The sequence below is a fragment of the Sander lucioperca genome, chromosome 7 (assembly GCF_008315115.2).
Source record: "Sander lucioperca isolate FBNREF2018 chromosome 7, SLUC_FBN_1.2, whole genome shotgun sequence".
Classification (NCBI taxonomy): Eukaryota; Metazoa; Chordata; class Actinopteri; order Perciformes; family Percidae; genus Sander; species Sander lucioperca.
In genome coordinates this window covers 8971829-8988132 of record NC_050179.1, presented here as the reverse complement: position 1 = coordinate 8988132, position 16304 = coordinate 8971829, and the positions used below count along the sequence as shown (strand labels likewise).

Genomic DNA, 16304 nt, shown 5'->3' with positions numbered 1-16304 from the left:
CCAGAGCAGGACAGCACAGGCGAAGCTCTGAACTCCCCCAGAGTGAAGGTAGGACAGGGAGAGGAAGCAGAAGAACAGAGCTCTACAGTTTTCCTGACAAGCCCACACACTCACACACATAAATATTGCACATTCAAACACACACAGACGCACCAACTCTCACACACGCACTTTTGGACTTTCGACTCATTTGTGGACTCCAAAGGCTGTCCTCTGGAACTCTACCTGTGCCTTCCTCGCTCCCACTCATCACTCTCCTCAACTCTTCACCCACCGTCACTCCCTCAGTCCCTCGCTTGGTGAGGGCAGATGGCCATGGCGCGGGCCTCTCTCGGGGGTGCCTTAGGCTGTGCCCTGCTGGCCCTAGTCTTGGCGAGCAGCAGCATGGATTTCGGGGCGCCCCCTGCAAGCTTCTACCCTCGTTTTAACCCCTTCTTCTTCCTGTGCACCCACCACGGGGAGCTGGAGGGAGCTGGGGTGGCAGAAGGTGGGGGAGAGGTGCTACTCACCCTCCAAATTACAGGCAGCCCCATTGCCTACACCCCTGGACAGGAGTACCAAGGTGAGCACAGCCCCTACGGTGTCCTCTTTTTCTTTTTGCTACATGTTGAAGAGAATGGAGTCTGTTGTTTAAGCAAATTGTTCATATTGGTGTAGAATCACATACAAAAATGAAATGTGTCGATCTGATTGTAAATTTCACTTTGTGAAAATACAATGCATTTGTATTATTTTAAAGTAGTTTACCTCTTGTGATAAAAATTCATTTGTAACTGTAGACGTTTTCTTGATGCATACACGTTGCTGAAATGTGCTAAAATTGTTATACATAAAATACATTTCACATTTAAAGATATAAAAACAACTTGATGATCACACGTGTATGTAGGTGTATGTACAGTGAATACATTTTACTTGCAGGTGTTTTGCTTTGCACATGAGGTACGGCTGCGGTGTGTGCATATGGGAGTGTGCAGTTTGTGTGGGGTGGCTGTTGTTGGAAACCAGCATTTATGTAACTAATAAGTAGTGATGCTGAGTGGGACTCCTGTTCAGTGCAGTAAGCAGCCTTGGTGTTTTACTGAGCTGATCCTGATCCTGATGCTCCATGTGTAGGTGGTGTCTCCACAGGACTAAAAGCGAGATCCCTCCAACTGAATGAGAGAGAGAGAGAGAGAGAGAGAGAGAGAGAGAGAGAGAGTAAAAACTGCGAGTGCGAATGGACAAGCAGAGCACCATAGAAGCTCTGACTGATAAATAAAGACTGAAATCAGTAAACCATGCATTGCATGTAAGAGGAGACAGATTAATGTCCCCTTTCCCTCACTGATGTGCTGGCACCTGGTGCTGGAAAAATGATCCCCTCTGACCTCCCAAACTGTTTCATCATTGCTCAGTCACTCTCTCTCTCGCCACTCACTTAACACTGGGGACAGTGACCCACACAGGCCACCACAGACAGAGTAAGGTCACATTCCTATGCAGCTATCTTCTTCTCTAAGAGTTAAATATATACACATTTGATGCATATTACTGATTATATCTCACTTCCTAAATATACACACATTGCGTGTACATTGCCCATATATTTTCCTAATCCTGTCTTTGTTGTATTTTACCTAATTTGATATGGCCAACAATGGATTCATTACAATGTACTTGTAAACCTCTTGATTTCATAAAGGATATGTGCAGCAGAGTTTGTGTAATTGTATATAGAAAGAAAAGGATATGAGACGGACAGGAAAACAGAGGAGGAAAGGAGAGGAGTCTGGAAGAAGCAGTATTATCCTCTGTCTGAAAACAACAGCCCGGATCAACCCTTCAGTCAAGCACCTTTTAACTGGGGCCGGGATTGTAGGGAGAGCGGGTGGGAAGAGATTTGAATAACTAGCTGGTGGATGGGAGGGATAGAGCGCACAGAGAGGTTTAGATAATTAGCATTAGAAATGTGGTGGACTGGGAGGAGGGAGAGATTTAAATAGGGCCATGGCTGGGATCGGATGGAGTAGGGGGAGATTTAAATGACGATGAGAGGATTGAGCAGATAAGATACCAGCAGCGGGGCTTGCGTGAAAGAATGACATGGTTCCAAGCTGCTCACTCATTTTCTCCGTCCCATGTTTTGGCACATGATGGCACCTCATTGTTAAATTTCTGTGGTCTTGACTGAGTTTGGGGATTGAAGGATAGATGGCAAGTAAGCAAGTAAAATGTGGCTGGCAGTGTGCTTAGTTGTGCAATCAGTAGTTTCTGTCTCTCATCCACCTTTCTCTCATCTACTCAAACATTGATGGTTACATCAATCTTTACATGTTCTTACCACAGTCACTGCTAGGCTCATTGTGTCAGGAATTAGGTGTTTTGAGGGCTATATATACAAATATATAGAAATAGAAAAATAGTAAATCCCATCTTCTGATGGTGAGAAGGAAAGGGCAAGGGAAGTGCTCCTGCCATTTTTTGTCTTTTGTATTTTTGCACGCTTCTTTTATTTGGTTTGATCTCAATAGTTTTTTTCTCATTTCTTGTATGTGCTCTCTGGGCTTTAGTTTTGGATTACATTTGGTTTAATCTTCTAAAAGCAATGTGTGATCTAACCACTGAAAGAGCTGCATGTGGAAATGGTGGGCGGAAAGCATTAGAGATGCTGGCCCTGTGGTTGTTGAAGGGCTGTAGAAAAGAAAACTGAAGAAAGAGCGTGAAGGAAAAAGGTTGTTAGTGGAAGACTGGAAAGTATGAAAAAAGAGAGATAGATGACCCCTTATAAAAGAGACAGGAGGTGAAAGACTCAAAGAACCACCTCAGTATTTAGTCCAGGCCAGAGGAAGATTCTGTGTGGCTGATTTGTTGTACAGTAATTGGGTTTCTGACCTGACCTCACTGCCTCTCACTTCTCTGTTGCTTTTGAGTGATATGACCATGTGTGGGCAACATAATTTGTGAGTGTGTGTGTTGTAGATGAGATTACTGTGCTATCAGAATGAAATGACCAAGAGAGGTTGCGTTACTCTCTATGTGAAATGTTTGAAAGGGTGGGTGTATTGGCAGGGTCGTAGTGGACAAAATAAAAACAGAAATACTGTAAAGACACTCTGAACTGCTGGGAAACAGAACGAGGGGAAATTAAAAGATTTGTATGCTTGCATTCAGACTCTAGGGTCAATCCTTGTACCAGATAAATAGAGACCAAGTGTCACTCACACACACTTGCATACTGCCCACATACAGCCTTATCTTTCAGAAGAGAGAGAGCAGCAGAAAGAAGTAAGGTCACACTGGGATTTAGGTCTGCCCTCTAAATAATCAAACAACCCTTTTGAACCACTTTTGCTCCACAGGAAGCAGTTCTTTATTTCAGTAATGTCAAAGCATGTTTTTGTCTCGGACTCTTTTAACTGCTGTGGGAATGCAAGATGTTCTCCATACAGCAACCGCATGTTGATAGGAAGCAACATCAGAGCACAAAACCCAGAGCCCCGTTTCTAAACACAGTCAATCAGAGAGAGCTGGTTTTCTTTCTTGTTGTTTCTTGCCTTCTCTTCTTTGGAAACATTACGCATTCAGTTTCACAGATTAACTAAAGCGTTCAAGAAGGGATGGTAACACAGAAGTGGGAGAACAGGAAAAGGCTAAAATCCTCCAAACTGATTGTTTTAGTATCAGAAAACATTGTCTTTCCAGTAAAGAACATTCAAATCATGATCAGAGGGGACATCAATCTACTGTGTTATGCAGTATGATTAAAAAGCACAATTGAAAAGATTGGTGAGGGAATGGAATGGCAGCGTGGTGCCTCTGCAAGTAAGTAAAGAATAGCTGGAAAAATGGAGGTGCATGAGCAGAAATTGGGCAGTAAGATTGACTGAGTGCCTTTGTGTTTCGAGGAATTTGTACAATTTTTACTTTAGATTTCATCCTTGTTTATAATGATGCATGTGCACTTGTGATTAAAACTACAGTTGTGATTATCACGCCAGCGGTTTCAAGCACACTGCATGTTTGTTTGTATAGAACATAGTGCTAGTGGTGTCAGTCTGTCGATTTTATGTTTATGGTATTTGAAAAGCTTGAGTAAGTGCTTGTATTCACAGTATGCTATTTGCATATAGTGTAAAGTTTTTGTGTGTGTTTCTATATGCAGGGCTGTTGATGTCAGTGTAAAGCACTGAATGAGCCACTCACACAAGCCACTGCTGAGGCATGCAGGTTCAGGTAGGCAGTGTGGCTCTCCCTCTCACTATATTCATTGTTCCTACAAACTATTGAAAGCCAAATAATATTCAATGGGCTTCAGTCAGTGTGTCTCTAACACACTGCCACAATAGAAAAACAGGAGGAGAAACAGTGGTGTGAGGGAAAGTGACAGGGTAAAACAAGAGAGCTGCTTAGAGAACTAGTTGACAGTACAGGCTGAAATGGCCATTGCTAATCTGTCAATGGTCTCTACAGCAGTCCGTGTTCCATGGACCTTTTCATGTGCAAATGATTGAAGAGGCCCGAGAAACAATCAACATTTCAAGGAGATTTGGACGTTGCCACTAAATTACATTCTTAATGGGAACTTGGAGATAAATTCATCCCCACAAAATGCCATCAGCTCTTCCCATGATAACCTATCAGATTAGACATTGGGAATTACTTCAGCAGCTCTCCTGCCAACCACCACAAACAACTCATTGTGCCTTGCAAACGGAAAGAGGCCATTATCTATCTGCAAAGTTGATTACTTGTCGTGGTTGTGGGAGTTTTTTCTGTGCGTGTGCTGTTGACCGATGTCTGTAGAACAACAAGTCAGTCATGTTGAAGTGAAGGTCACAGGCACAAGGCCCCAGTGAGGCTGTAGGAAAGCAGATATTATCTTACCATAAACCAAGTCATATCAGGAAAGGCACAGCGAGACACCATGGAAACACATGGCCCATCTCTAAGTCTTCACAAACTCACAGTCGTCTTTGTCTTTAGACTGAATGCCAAAATGGCATCAATCTGCTGTGATTTCAGTAGCCTGTCAGATGTCATCATCACCTTTTGCAGCACTTAACCTCTGGGGACCCTTAAGGGTCTGCTTTCTGACCTCTGACCACTTATTGTCAGTGCTGCATTGCTTGGAGCTCTGTTCCTATGGAGTGATTAGATTTGGCTGGTGTTCCTACTTTTCCTGTCCACCAGTCTAGTGCTCATTATGTCTCTATTTAGCTTAACTTTAGCATTTCATATTTATCTATTTAAAAGACCAAGAAAACTCTTAAGTATTTCTTATGGTACAGCAGGCATTGGTCAGTGAACCATCAAAAGACTAGCCTAGTTTTCATGCAGACATCTAGTTTAGGGGAACAGGGACACTGAAAAAGAAGGTAAGAGTGAGGAAAGAGTACAGAGTATAGGGGCTAAAAAAGCAAGAAAAAGCAACATGCAGATAGCACTAGCAATTCTTTTGTAACTTTCAAATGGTCGAAACCCGTGCATTCATTAGCTTCCCAGCTCTTCAGCCTCTCTGCCTCCTGCTGCTTTGTCTGAATAGGTCACTTCACTGAGTAGAGAGAAGTGTGTCAAGTGTATTACTGTTTGTATGGGCTTGCTGGGTGTGTTTGGGTGTTCTGTCTTTGTGGACATTGAATGATGAACCATTTAAAGAGCATTGTATTCACCGAGATATGCCAGTTTCTTTTATATGAAGGAGCAGATGGGCAAGAAATGAGAATGGATATTCATTGGGAATCTAGCCTTTGTCACACATGCACGCTTGGCCTTGCACACAGCACTCAGCTCGTAGTGGGTGATCCATCATGACATAGAGACAGGTCAGATGTTACACTGCCTAACCACAAATGTCCTGATCAGCAGGCTATTACAATTCTTTGTGTCGATATTACAACAGGATATAACATGATAACATGAACAGAAGGTTCCTATGTCCCTCCTGTCAGGTGCTAAATGGCTGTATCACAGGAACATGCTCTAGCTATTATTACATACTGTATTAATACTACAACAAACTTGCAGTGACATACATTCTACATCTGTCTCTGCCTTTGTATTTTCTCATAAAGAAGCAGTGAGCTGCAGCAGCGCTGGAGAATTTGAAGCAGAGATAGTTGAGATGGCCCAGATGCCACCTATACGCTACATTTGTGGAAAATTGATTTACTGCATCAGAGCACGGAGAATTGCCTCAGATAACAGTGACATTGTTAGCCTTTGCCAGGCTGGTGCCACAGTGATGCCAGCATGGTGCCAGGTGTGGTAGAAAGAGCTAAAAATGAAGGCAGTGAGTGGATCCCTGCCAGGCAGAGGTATGTGCCTGTGCCAGTCTTATCTGGGCAAGCGTCACAGAGCTCTTACGTTTTTTATTTTCAATTTCCTCAGCGACACATTTTCCAGCCAAAACATGAAAGCTCTTAACAAGCAAATGTGAGTTGTGTTTTCAGTAACTTTCATGAGTGGGCAGATGAGTGGGCATAAGTATTTTCAGGATGTTGGAGTGTGTGCTTACCTTTTGGGGATTTGCCTGATTTGGAGTGCCTCTATGTTGATAATACAAACTGGGGTGTGCAGATGCTAGGCTCCTGCTGTCCTAGTATGTACTTGCTTGCTGTGTTTCCCTTGTTTCCTTTTCTGGTATCTGGAGGTTTTAAGTTTTAGACAGCAGAAGCACCAACAAAGATTCCACTTCTGGCACATAGACTGTAAAAATAATGGACGAAGCTGAGTCTGAAAAATAAAGCCAATGCGGAAGTGCCTTATAACTGCATTCTATCTAATTTCCAGCAGTGGCCGACTCCATTGGTTGCAAAAAGAAGCCTGGGAAAATGACCCTACTTCTCACTTGATGTATTGCCTTAATAAACATTTGCATAATGAGTTTATTATATGCTCAATTGCTGCTTTCAAGTCTTCTTCAATACAGCATGATATTCATTAGTAAATTATGGTCCCATTTATTTCAAAATTGACGATAAAGCAGGGGATGCTTTGGGGGCGTGGCTACACACAGACCTGTCAATCATTACAGAGGCTTAGCAATACGTATCCATGACACTGTGTACATTAATAGCTGTGAACTTATTTTCAGGTGATGCCCATGTTTTGTGTTAAAATGTGACCCTCTCACTGAGTGTTTTCACGTCATCAAAGTTAATTGGAACATTTGGTCGCCTAAAAATGTCTTGTTCAGCGTTATGCCAACAAAGCTAGCCAACGCTAGCGTTAGCTGGTAACTCAAAGGAAAGTTTGCCGATTTTCTGTATTGCAGTACATGCAGATGAATGGTGCCAGTACCCAGAGGTCCGTGTTTACCCGACGTTAAATCTCCACTGGATGACTCATTTCAGAAGGGTTGAAAATCTGCAAATTTCCCCTTTAGCGTTAAGCTTAACTCAGCACCATTGCAACCGTAAACAGCATCACCCCCCCCAGCTCCATCCTCTCATCAAAAATCGTCACATCCGGTTGCAAAAAACCAAGATGGTGACGCCCGTATTGCCAAATTCGAGGCTTCAAAACGGCAGTCCACAAACCAATAGGTGACTTCATGGATGATAGGTCCACTATTTTTACAGTCTATGTCCTGGCACAACTTTAGCCACATGTAAACCACCCAAAATAGTGTGACAGTATGAGTTTTCCACACCTGAAGCATAAAGCATTTGGTAGCATTCTTGTTGATAACTTACTTACATTCCTGTTGTTGCTGAATATTAAGGTTGATGAGAAATTCTGTATTTCAGTCATTTCTACTGTATAGTGAGAAACAGAACACCAGCTTACAGAGCCCACACAACATACTCTACACCCTGAGGCTGAGGATGAATCCCAACTGCAACTGTTTTTACCGCCTAAGGGAAGCAACCTTCTACAGTCTATTTCAATTATTTTATATTGGCACATTACAGTTTCCCCCATTTCCTCTGCCTCTTTGATGTTTACTTTCAACTTACAAACAGGTTGTAAACATAATTACAAAGTTCATTTTCATCACAGAAAGCCCAAACACCAGGTCTACATATAATATTAAGGGCTCTGTGTGTCTATGCAAACTCATGCTAATGTCCTCATCCCAATCTACCTCATAACAATGGACCAGTGTTCATTCTCCTTAAGGAGTACCAAGTAGCTCTAAGCCGGATTTTGAAAAGTGATGGGTCCTTTTTAAACCTTTCTTCCCTCCTCCCTATCCTTGGTACTGGACGTGTTGTTCTCATGGGGTGGTTTCCCAGCCGCTGTTGATTAGCGTGTCAGCTTTGCCGATGGCCTCTTCCTTTTAGAGAATGGAGCTCCTGTTGGCGGATTGTGTACCTCCTCCTCCTTCTTCTCCTCCTCTTGCTCTGGATCCTCCTCCTGGCGGCTTCATTGAGAGAGCTGTAATCCCTGCTTGGGGGGCAGTGTGTCGTCTGTGCTGATAGCATTCAGAGGGCCTTGTAGCGCTCCAATGGACCCACTACAGAGGAGGCGGCATGGTGCAACTGGCTGGGTGCTGGGCACATGGCGCGTGGCACAGGCGGATTAGCCCCAGCTCCCCCATTCAGCTCCAGCCTCCTTCAAACAGCCAGGCCCATTCTGCCCACAGACACACGGCAGGCTGTCAGAGGCAGATTACACATCCGCGCACATGCACAAACTCACACATATTGCTGCCGAAAGTGACAGCATGGGTGAGGGGCTTAGTGTTTACAGGGCCCATGAAAATACTTCATTCCTATAATGCTCTGTCGTGAAATCCCACATATCAAACCTCATACCCCCAGCCCCCACAGGTCTACGTGTCATCAGTGAGCTCTGACTCAGGATTAGAACATCCACAGAGTTTCTTCCAGTTGACCAAAATAAAGATTAGTACATTTATCTTGCTTTTGGATTTATTAGGAAGATTTCTGAATGGCAAGCTTACCTTTGCCTTTCACATGTCGTCAATAAATAAAAAAATGTCCTTTCCTACCAAGCAGGACCCAGATGAGCAGCATGTCTAAGGGCCCATTCAGATGGAAAAAAGCAGGGAGTCAGTGGAGATTGACTATGTCCATCCAATGTAAAGGACAGTTTTCCTCTCTCTTTGACGACTTCTGTCCTCGGCTTCTTTTTCTTAAAAAATGAACATGTAGCTGGGAACGTGTCTGTCACCTGCCGCTAACTGCACACTTTCACAGGGACCAAGAATATAAAGTGAGACTAGCTCTTAATCCCACCTCAGCATTTACCTCAGCCCTCCCTGTCAGTCATGCCAGTGGCAATAGATACAACAGTCTTTTCGTTTTGATCTCTCAGTGAAATTGCTAGGATACAGTGTTTAAGATAAATCACATGTAAGGGAGAGTATATAACAGGGAAATACCTGTATACTAGATTAAGTAGGTATCAGGAGTAGCAAACAGTAATAAAGATACCCTAAAGCTAGTATACCTCTAATAAGCTACTGGTACATTTGTGGCCAGTTGCAGTTGACTGTGTACTTGGGGTTGTTAATGAGGCCTGGCCAAGGTTTAAGCAAGAACATCACAACGTCTTTGTCAGTGACTCAACACATTTGTTCATGTGTACACGGCACTTTGTCTTGACAGCAGAGGATACAGAGTGATAGAGTCATTGAGTGATCCTTGCTATTGAGTGAAGGCCGAGGTCTGAGGTGGAGGTTGAGGCAGAAAAAAGGTGGGGATGAGAGAAGGGTGATGGAGGGAGCGTGACAGCGTTAATTACAGCAATGAGTGCATTCTTACCAAGCTGAGCTGGTGTGATTAAGACTGAATGTCAAGGGAAATGCTCCTCATTGATCCACTGCCAGTAGAGACCATCTAGTCTGCAACCAGCTTGTTAATTAGAAATCAATCTTTTCCCTCTGCTCTATAAAGCCCCCCCCCCTCCACACCACTGTGTCACTCTCCTTCCACCCAAACATTCATACCAAAAAGCAATGGAGGCACATCAGACTTTGACTAATGTCAGTACTTTTTCACTTAGTTGGCCATAATCTGTGGTTTTCACGCCAAGAAAGAGCAGGGAGCGGAGAGCAAAATAGTGAGGCACAATATCCTGCCTTCCTCTCCAGCTCCCAGGATGTCTTTCAGTTCTGTAAGGAATTTGCCAAACTCTAGGATTGCTTTAAGATTGAGGACTGAATTCAAATTTACTTGCTGAATAGAAGTTGTCATGTTGTCTTTCAGCTAGTTCAACTGTCAGCCCATGAAAATGGCTAAGAGGAGGGCAGGTGCACCTGCCCTCCTCTTAACATAATCACTTATTCTCTTTCATCTCATAAACCTTAGTGAGCCTGGAATAAGCAAGGTTGAAAAAACAGGGATGGAAATTCAGCATAACAAAAAGCAGGACTGTAGGAAAATAAGTAGCTCCACCAAAAACAGCCCATCTCAATTAAAACAATAATGGACTAGATTATCTCTATATTTTGACTCCAGTACAGGTGGGCAGGCTTTCAAGCTGTTTTCTCATGTACTGTACACCTGTCAGCTCTGCAGTGGCTACAAATTAATCTATGGTTTTGGCCACTTGATTCTTAGCATATAGTATATAAAATTGCATTAAATAGCAAATTAACATTATACTAAAACAAATAAAATTTGAAACAGCTCAAATGTTGGATGGTTGTAATGGCATTCTTTTTCAGGAGAATGGTACGTTGTAGAAAAGACAAAATTGAGAAAGAAGAACGCTTGATTGTGGTCTTGGTCTACACAGAAAGTGATTAAAGCCAGCCAAATTTTGTTGTGCTTTTGATTTGTAATGGACTTCATTAAATGATGATTATTATTATAGATATTGGTTTCAGAAGTGATTAACAGGTCAAAGAGTGAAAAACAACCTTTTATTATTAAAAGTCCTATCTTCCTTCCATGGATCTATCACATTGCTTCTTTTATTGATGTAATAGCATGGACACTGGATTATGACAGAGGTGATTTGGTGCTCACTCATATACAGTATTAACATATTGGATATGATGGTCTGTGGCACAAATGTCTAAAATGGAGATTGCATGGAGAACTTTGTTGCTTTAAATTCTTAGCACCTTGGCTATTGTGCTGCAGACCTCCAGCTATTAGGTTAGTGCAGCTGGCATTGGCCAATTAAGATTGTTTAATCAATTTGTTATGCATTTTTATTATTTTTAAGAATAGGGTTGTCCCGATCCCGACGCAAGTATTGGATCAGAGCTGATATGAGCAGTTTTTAACTAATCGGGGATCAGCATTCACCCTGATTACCTTACTCCGATCATTTACATCAGCCTGTAGTGATCGCTGCCTTTGATCACACACGCCCTGCGCCACAGACACACCGCCAGACTGCCTGGATGCCGGCACTTTCAAACCAAGATGGCACGTGGCAATTCACCAGTGTCTGTCCAGAGAGTGTCTCGTAGCTTGCCAGTCCTTGGCAACAAGTAAAAAAGTCCGTCTTTCTTAGTCATCCGTTTTACAGAAGCGGATTACTCCACCAGGAACCCACGCTTTCAGGCTGTTATTCTCTGGAGCCGACGTCGGAGTTTAACACAAGAAGAAAATCAAAGATTGACTATTACGCACAAGAGGCGTCACTAAGTTTAGTTTTCGTTGTCCAGCGGGGCTGTTTATGTTTTTTTTTTTTTTGGGGGGGGGTTGCTGGGATCCTAAAGACAACTGTTTTGGTGTTGAGAAAAAACTAATTTGCTGCACTAAGTTAAATGTATTAAGCTTAAGATATATTTAAGTTATTTGGTTTGCTAAGTTATTTTTGTAAACAAAAAAACAGTGTGCAGCTCTATTATCTGAGCAAATACAAGTATCGGATTGGGACTCGGTATCGCCAGATATTCAATATATAATAAAATTGGATCGGGGTCCAAAAAAGCTGATCGGGACATCCCGAGTTAAGAAGTATACTGGTCCCCTCTCTGTTTGCCATGTTAAATAACTGCTTTATTTAGTTCTAAAGGATATGACTTCTGTGGCCAGGTAGGTCAAACTGTAAAAGTTGTCACTTTTGCTGATGTGATCTTTTGTCCCTCGGTGTCTGTGCAAAGCCCTGCTCATCCTTGTCCAAAGTCTCAAGGCCTTGCTCAGACAGATGTCTTCCGGTCATGGCTCCCTCAGTTGTGAAGCAGTTTGGGGTGGGCTGCTGGGGTTTCTGGGAGTCGGGAGGTGGGGGACAGACCAGCTGTGGAAAGGGGATGAAGGTCACTTAGGCTAAGTAGCCTGGTGTTCCTGAAAGGGACATAGCAGCCACTGGGGTTATATAGACTGTGGTTGACTGCTTGGCCCTCATTACCTCCTTCCTGTTTCCTATCAGGGCAGCTCCCGATGGAGCAGGTGAGATGGAAAGGGAGTTATGCAACAGTGTCGGTCCATGTCCAATGTCTGAATGTGTACTTTCACAGCTGGCCTGCTGGTTGGCTCCGTGTGTTTGAGTGTGTGTTTCTGTGCAAGTGCATGTGATGATGATGTGTCTCTTTAGACATGTGGATGGAAGTGTTTAGTGTCATTGAGCTTGCCATAAATTTAAAAAAATATATACATATTCAATCTTATAGTGTGTGTTTGTGGGTGTGTGTTGTCTCTGCCCTGTGTAAGGCGTTGTGGTTTGGGTCTTACCCCAGTTTCTGAGGCTGACTGGGCTTTTAGTGTTTTCCTACATTCCTTTGATTTTGTCTCGGGAAGGCAGAGCTATACGCAGTGACTTTCATCTGTATGTAACCTGCGTTAGTTCATAATTAAAATTGTTTATATTCTCATGTTAATCACCTTGGCTTTTAATTGTGCATTAGCATGTTCATATGCAGTGTTTATATATTTGTATGGCTCAGATAAGTAAAGGAAGGTGCTTTGCTTGTCAGGGCTGGATGGCTGAAGCCTTTTCTCTGTCTGCAGAACACATGGTGTTGATCATAAAGGACAGCTCACTCTCCAGTCCTGGCAGTCACCAAGCGACAGAGGGAAAGAATCATGGTGTTCCTGAACCTTATTACAATGTAACCCTTTATAGCAACTACCAATTATGCATTTGATGCTGAATGATATTCCCTTTATGCTGAATGTTTGTACATCTTATGCTTTATAAGATGTCTTTAATGAGTTTTTATGCAGGATTCTGTTGCTCTCTGCTTCAGGATCTCCGATCTTTTCTTATCCAGTTGTCTTTTGGTCTTATATATACAGTACATTCTTACCCTTTCTTCTCTCATTCTATCAAGATTTATCCAGATTGATGAAGACAAGGTCCATATAACAGAACTGTAGCTTATCAAAACCCATTTAGAGTCTCATAGCAGAGATCAGTACGTACATAGATGGGATCTGTGTGCTGTATGAGGCCTCTGTACAATGAACCAATGAATAATGTTAAAAGCCAAGAGAGATGATTTGCTATCAAAGCCACTCACAGGTGAAGAGAATAGCCTTTGAGTTGTCACAATGTGATGTGCTTCTTCTGAACATGCAATGTTCAGTTAGAAACTATGAAGAACTGTTCTGTCATAGCTGATTTGGTCTTGTTGATTAGTGGAGTGGGGTTGTATCTTCCTTGTAATCAAATGTATATACATTTACAGTACATTGTGTGCATTGTAGATTACCTGCAGATTATATGCAAATGGTGCTACCCCAGAAATCATAACAAAAGGAAAGAAAAAGCATAAAAACTACTATACTCTGCAGTATGGATGTCATGAGAACAGTACTTTGCTACCAAGTCGGTACCAACATTCTTAAAACGTGACGGTACTTGTTTTTCTGCAGTAGCGTAGGTACCGTTGGTAACGAAGGTACCGAGGTTGCCATTCTCCCGGAACTGATGTGGGCAGCATATACACATTTGTGTTTTAGTCGGTCCACAAGTGGTAAAGAAGAAGAAGAACGCCTACAAACACATTGGAAACAGAAGATAGCTAATATGGAAATATTTTGCATTCGAGGCGGATGACAACGGACATATAATTGATGCTCTGAAGCCGGTGTTCAAACAATGCCATCGTTCATTTCACACAAAGTGAGGAAACACCTCGAATTTGGCGAAGGTGAGTGAGTTTCAAGTAAAATTAACACTATATACAAACTGTAAAACTTCTAATCCTTACCATATATGTTTGTTTGAGGCAGCTGGCATTGTTGCTGTGAAACCAACTAACGTTATGCTCCATGTAATGTTTGCGATAGCCATTTATTTGTTAACGACGCTAACGCAACGTTATTAAATACCATGGGCTACCATGCATTGCCATTCAGCCTGTGTCCTGTCCTGTCAGTAAAATATAGCCTAATGTCACTGGATTTAATAATTAATGAAATCTTAATGGTTTTAATAAATCTTTTTGGCCTGCCACCATGTCAGTGAATTTAAACTAATGTGTGTATTCAGAGTATAAGGTGTGTGCCTGTTTATGAGTGCACCTTAGCACCTGTGGCCTCCATTGTTTTATTAGTCATTGTCAGACACTGGGCCCTATTTTAACGATCTAAGTGCGCAGTGTGAAACGCATGGCGCAGGTGCGTTTAGGCCGTGTCCAAATCCACTTTTGCTAGTTTAACGGTGGAAAAAAGGGTCCGTGCGCCGGGCGCGTGGTTCAAAAGGGTTGTACTTGTTGTCTTCATAGGTGTGTAATTCATAGGTGTGTTTTGGGCGTAACATGCAATAAACCAATCAGATGAGTGTCATCTCCCATTCCATTTAAAAGCCAGGCGCGTTTGTACCTAGGCGCATTGCTATTATGATGGCGGATTTGCACCATAATATTTTTATTTGTAATCTTTTGCATGTTTGTGTGCTGCTGCGCTTCCCTGTGTGTGTATGTGTAAACATAGTGTGCGTGCGCTGTGCATAAGCCTAGGCGCATTTTACTAATTTTCTGTTAAAATAACAATGAAATACTGCACTATTGAGTTTAGACCAGGTTTTTGTTGGTCAATGGCGCAATCACTTCCCGCTACCTCAAGATAGCAATACGCCAAAAATTCACCTGAACACACCTCCCTGTAAGACCAGCACGCCCATGGGCGCAAAGATGGGCGCAGGTGTGTTTGCTATTTAAACGACGCGGGCGCTGGACGGGAAATTGACAACTGCGTAGACACTTGCGTCGGGCTTTGTGCTGTGCTGCACCGGATGCAAGATAGGGCCCACTATGTTTGATAACTAAAATATCTCTCCCTCCCACTCTCTTTTTTGCCAGTATCAGTCAGAGGAGGATGTCCACTAGGACCTTTATTATTTGAAGGCTACATGCCACTATTGTTGTGTTTTTATAATGTTCAACTGTTTAAATATTTATTATATATCTCTTTTGTAATTGCTTTTTTATTATGTGACGGTGACTGTTGCCCCTATTGTTGTGTTTTTTATGATGTTCAAATGTTTAAATAAAGGATTTAATGTTTAAGTATTATTGTTATTTATTTATTTTTTTTACACAGCATGGTATCGACTTTGGTACTTTTGGTGGTATCGGTACAGACTACTAGATTTTTGGTATTGTGACATCCCTACTCTGGAGACTTATAAACTGAGGCTTCTTTTTGTGTAGAATAACTTAAACACCTATGCTTGCTCGTGTTCAAGCATGTGACTTACAGGCTCACATGAATGTAAACAGACCCACACATACATTGCATGGTATGAGAGCAGCACAATAAAGTGTGATTCTGAAGCAGATTTTGTGTGAGGAACAGGATGTTTGTGACAGAACTGCCTCTTCACTCATGTTTTTCTCCACGGCTGTTGCAGGTGTGAAGCCAAGTTAGGCAGGCAGGAAGGCTTCAACTCCCCTACTTGGTTAACAGAGTAGAACCTTGACAGAGCATATTGGACCAAGAACAAGAATAGGCTACACATAATAATCTCTGGCAGTGATCATGAAATGACCTGTAAACTGGTCCCAAGAGATGAATTGCTTTCATGCAAAAAATGTTGGAGATGTTGCCGTTAAGCAGACCTGTAGAAGCTCAGTGGCTGATAGGTTGTCTGTGATCTAGTGTTTCACAGCAGCAGATGGCAGTGCCAGCAGGCCAGGATGGTGCCAGAAGGTTACGCAATGGAATGATGCCTCTAAGACCTGACTGGAACACCACATGACACATATATGAGCAGAAACACACTTCCCACACAATCGTCTGAAACTGTAAAGAGACATTCATACTTACGAGATTCAGTTTGTCTGCATCTTCTTGAAATTGTGGTTAGTTTAAAGGACCAGTATTTAACTTCCTTATCAGAGGAATTAGCAGCATATCCTTCATGGTGTCATGCTCAGGTGACTGACAGTTTGAACCATTTCAGGAAGCTCAGAGTGAAGTGGCACCCCGACATTGGCATGGCAACGGAAA

The 16304-nt window shown here is 42.5% G+C and overlaps 1 protein-coding gene across 2 annotated transcripts in view; it reads left to right on the top strand.

Moving 5' to 3' along the window:
• The first annotated feature begins 309 nt into the window (after positions 1–309).
• The window catches only part of reln (reelin), a 100081-nt gene continuing 84086 nt past the window's right edge, over positions 310–16304 (top strand). For both annotated transcript variants that reach the window (XM_031282752.2, XM_031282751.2), the window contains exon 1: positions 310–562. In XM_031282752.2, coding sequence (XP_031138612.1) covers positions 310–562 — 253 coding nt within the window. The remainder of the gene's footprint in view (positions 563–16304) is intronic.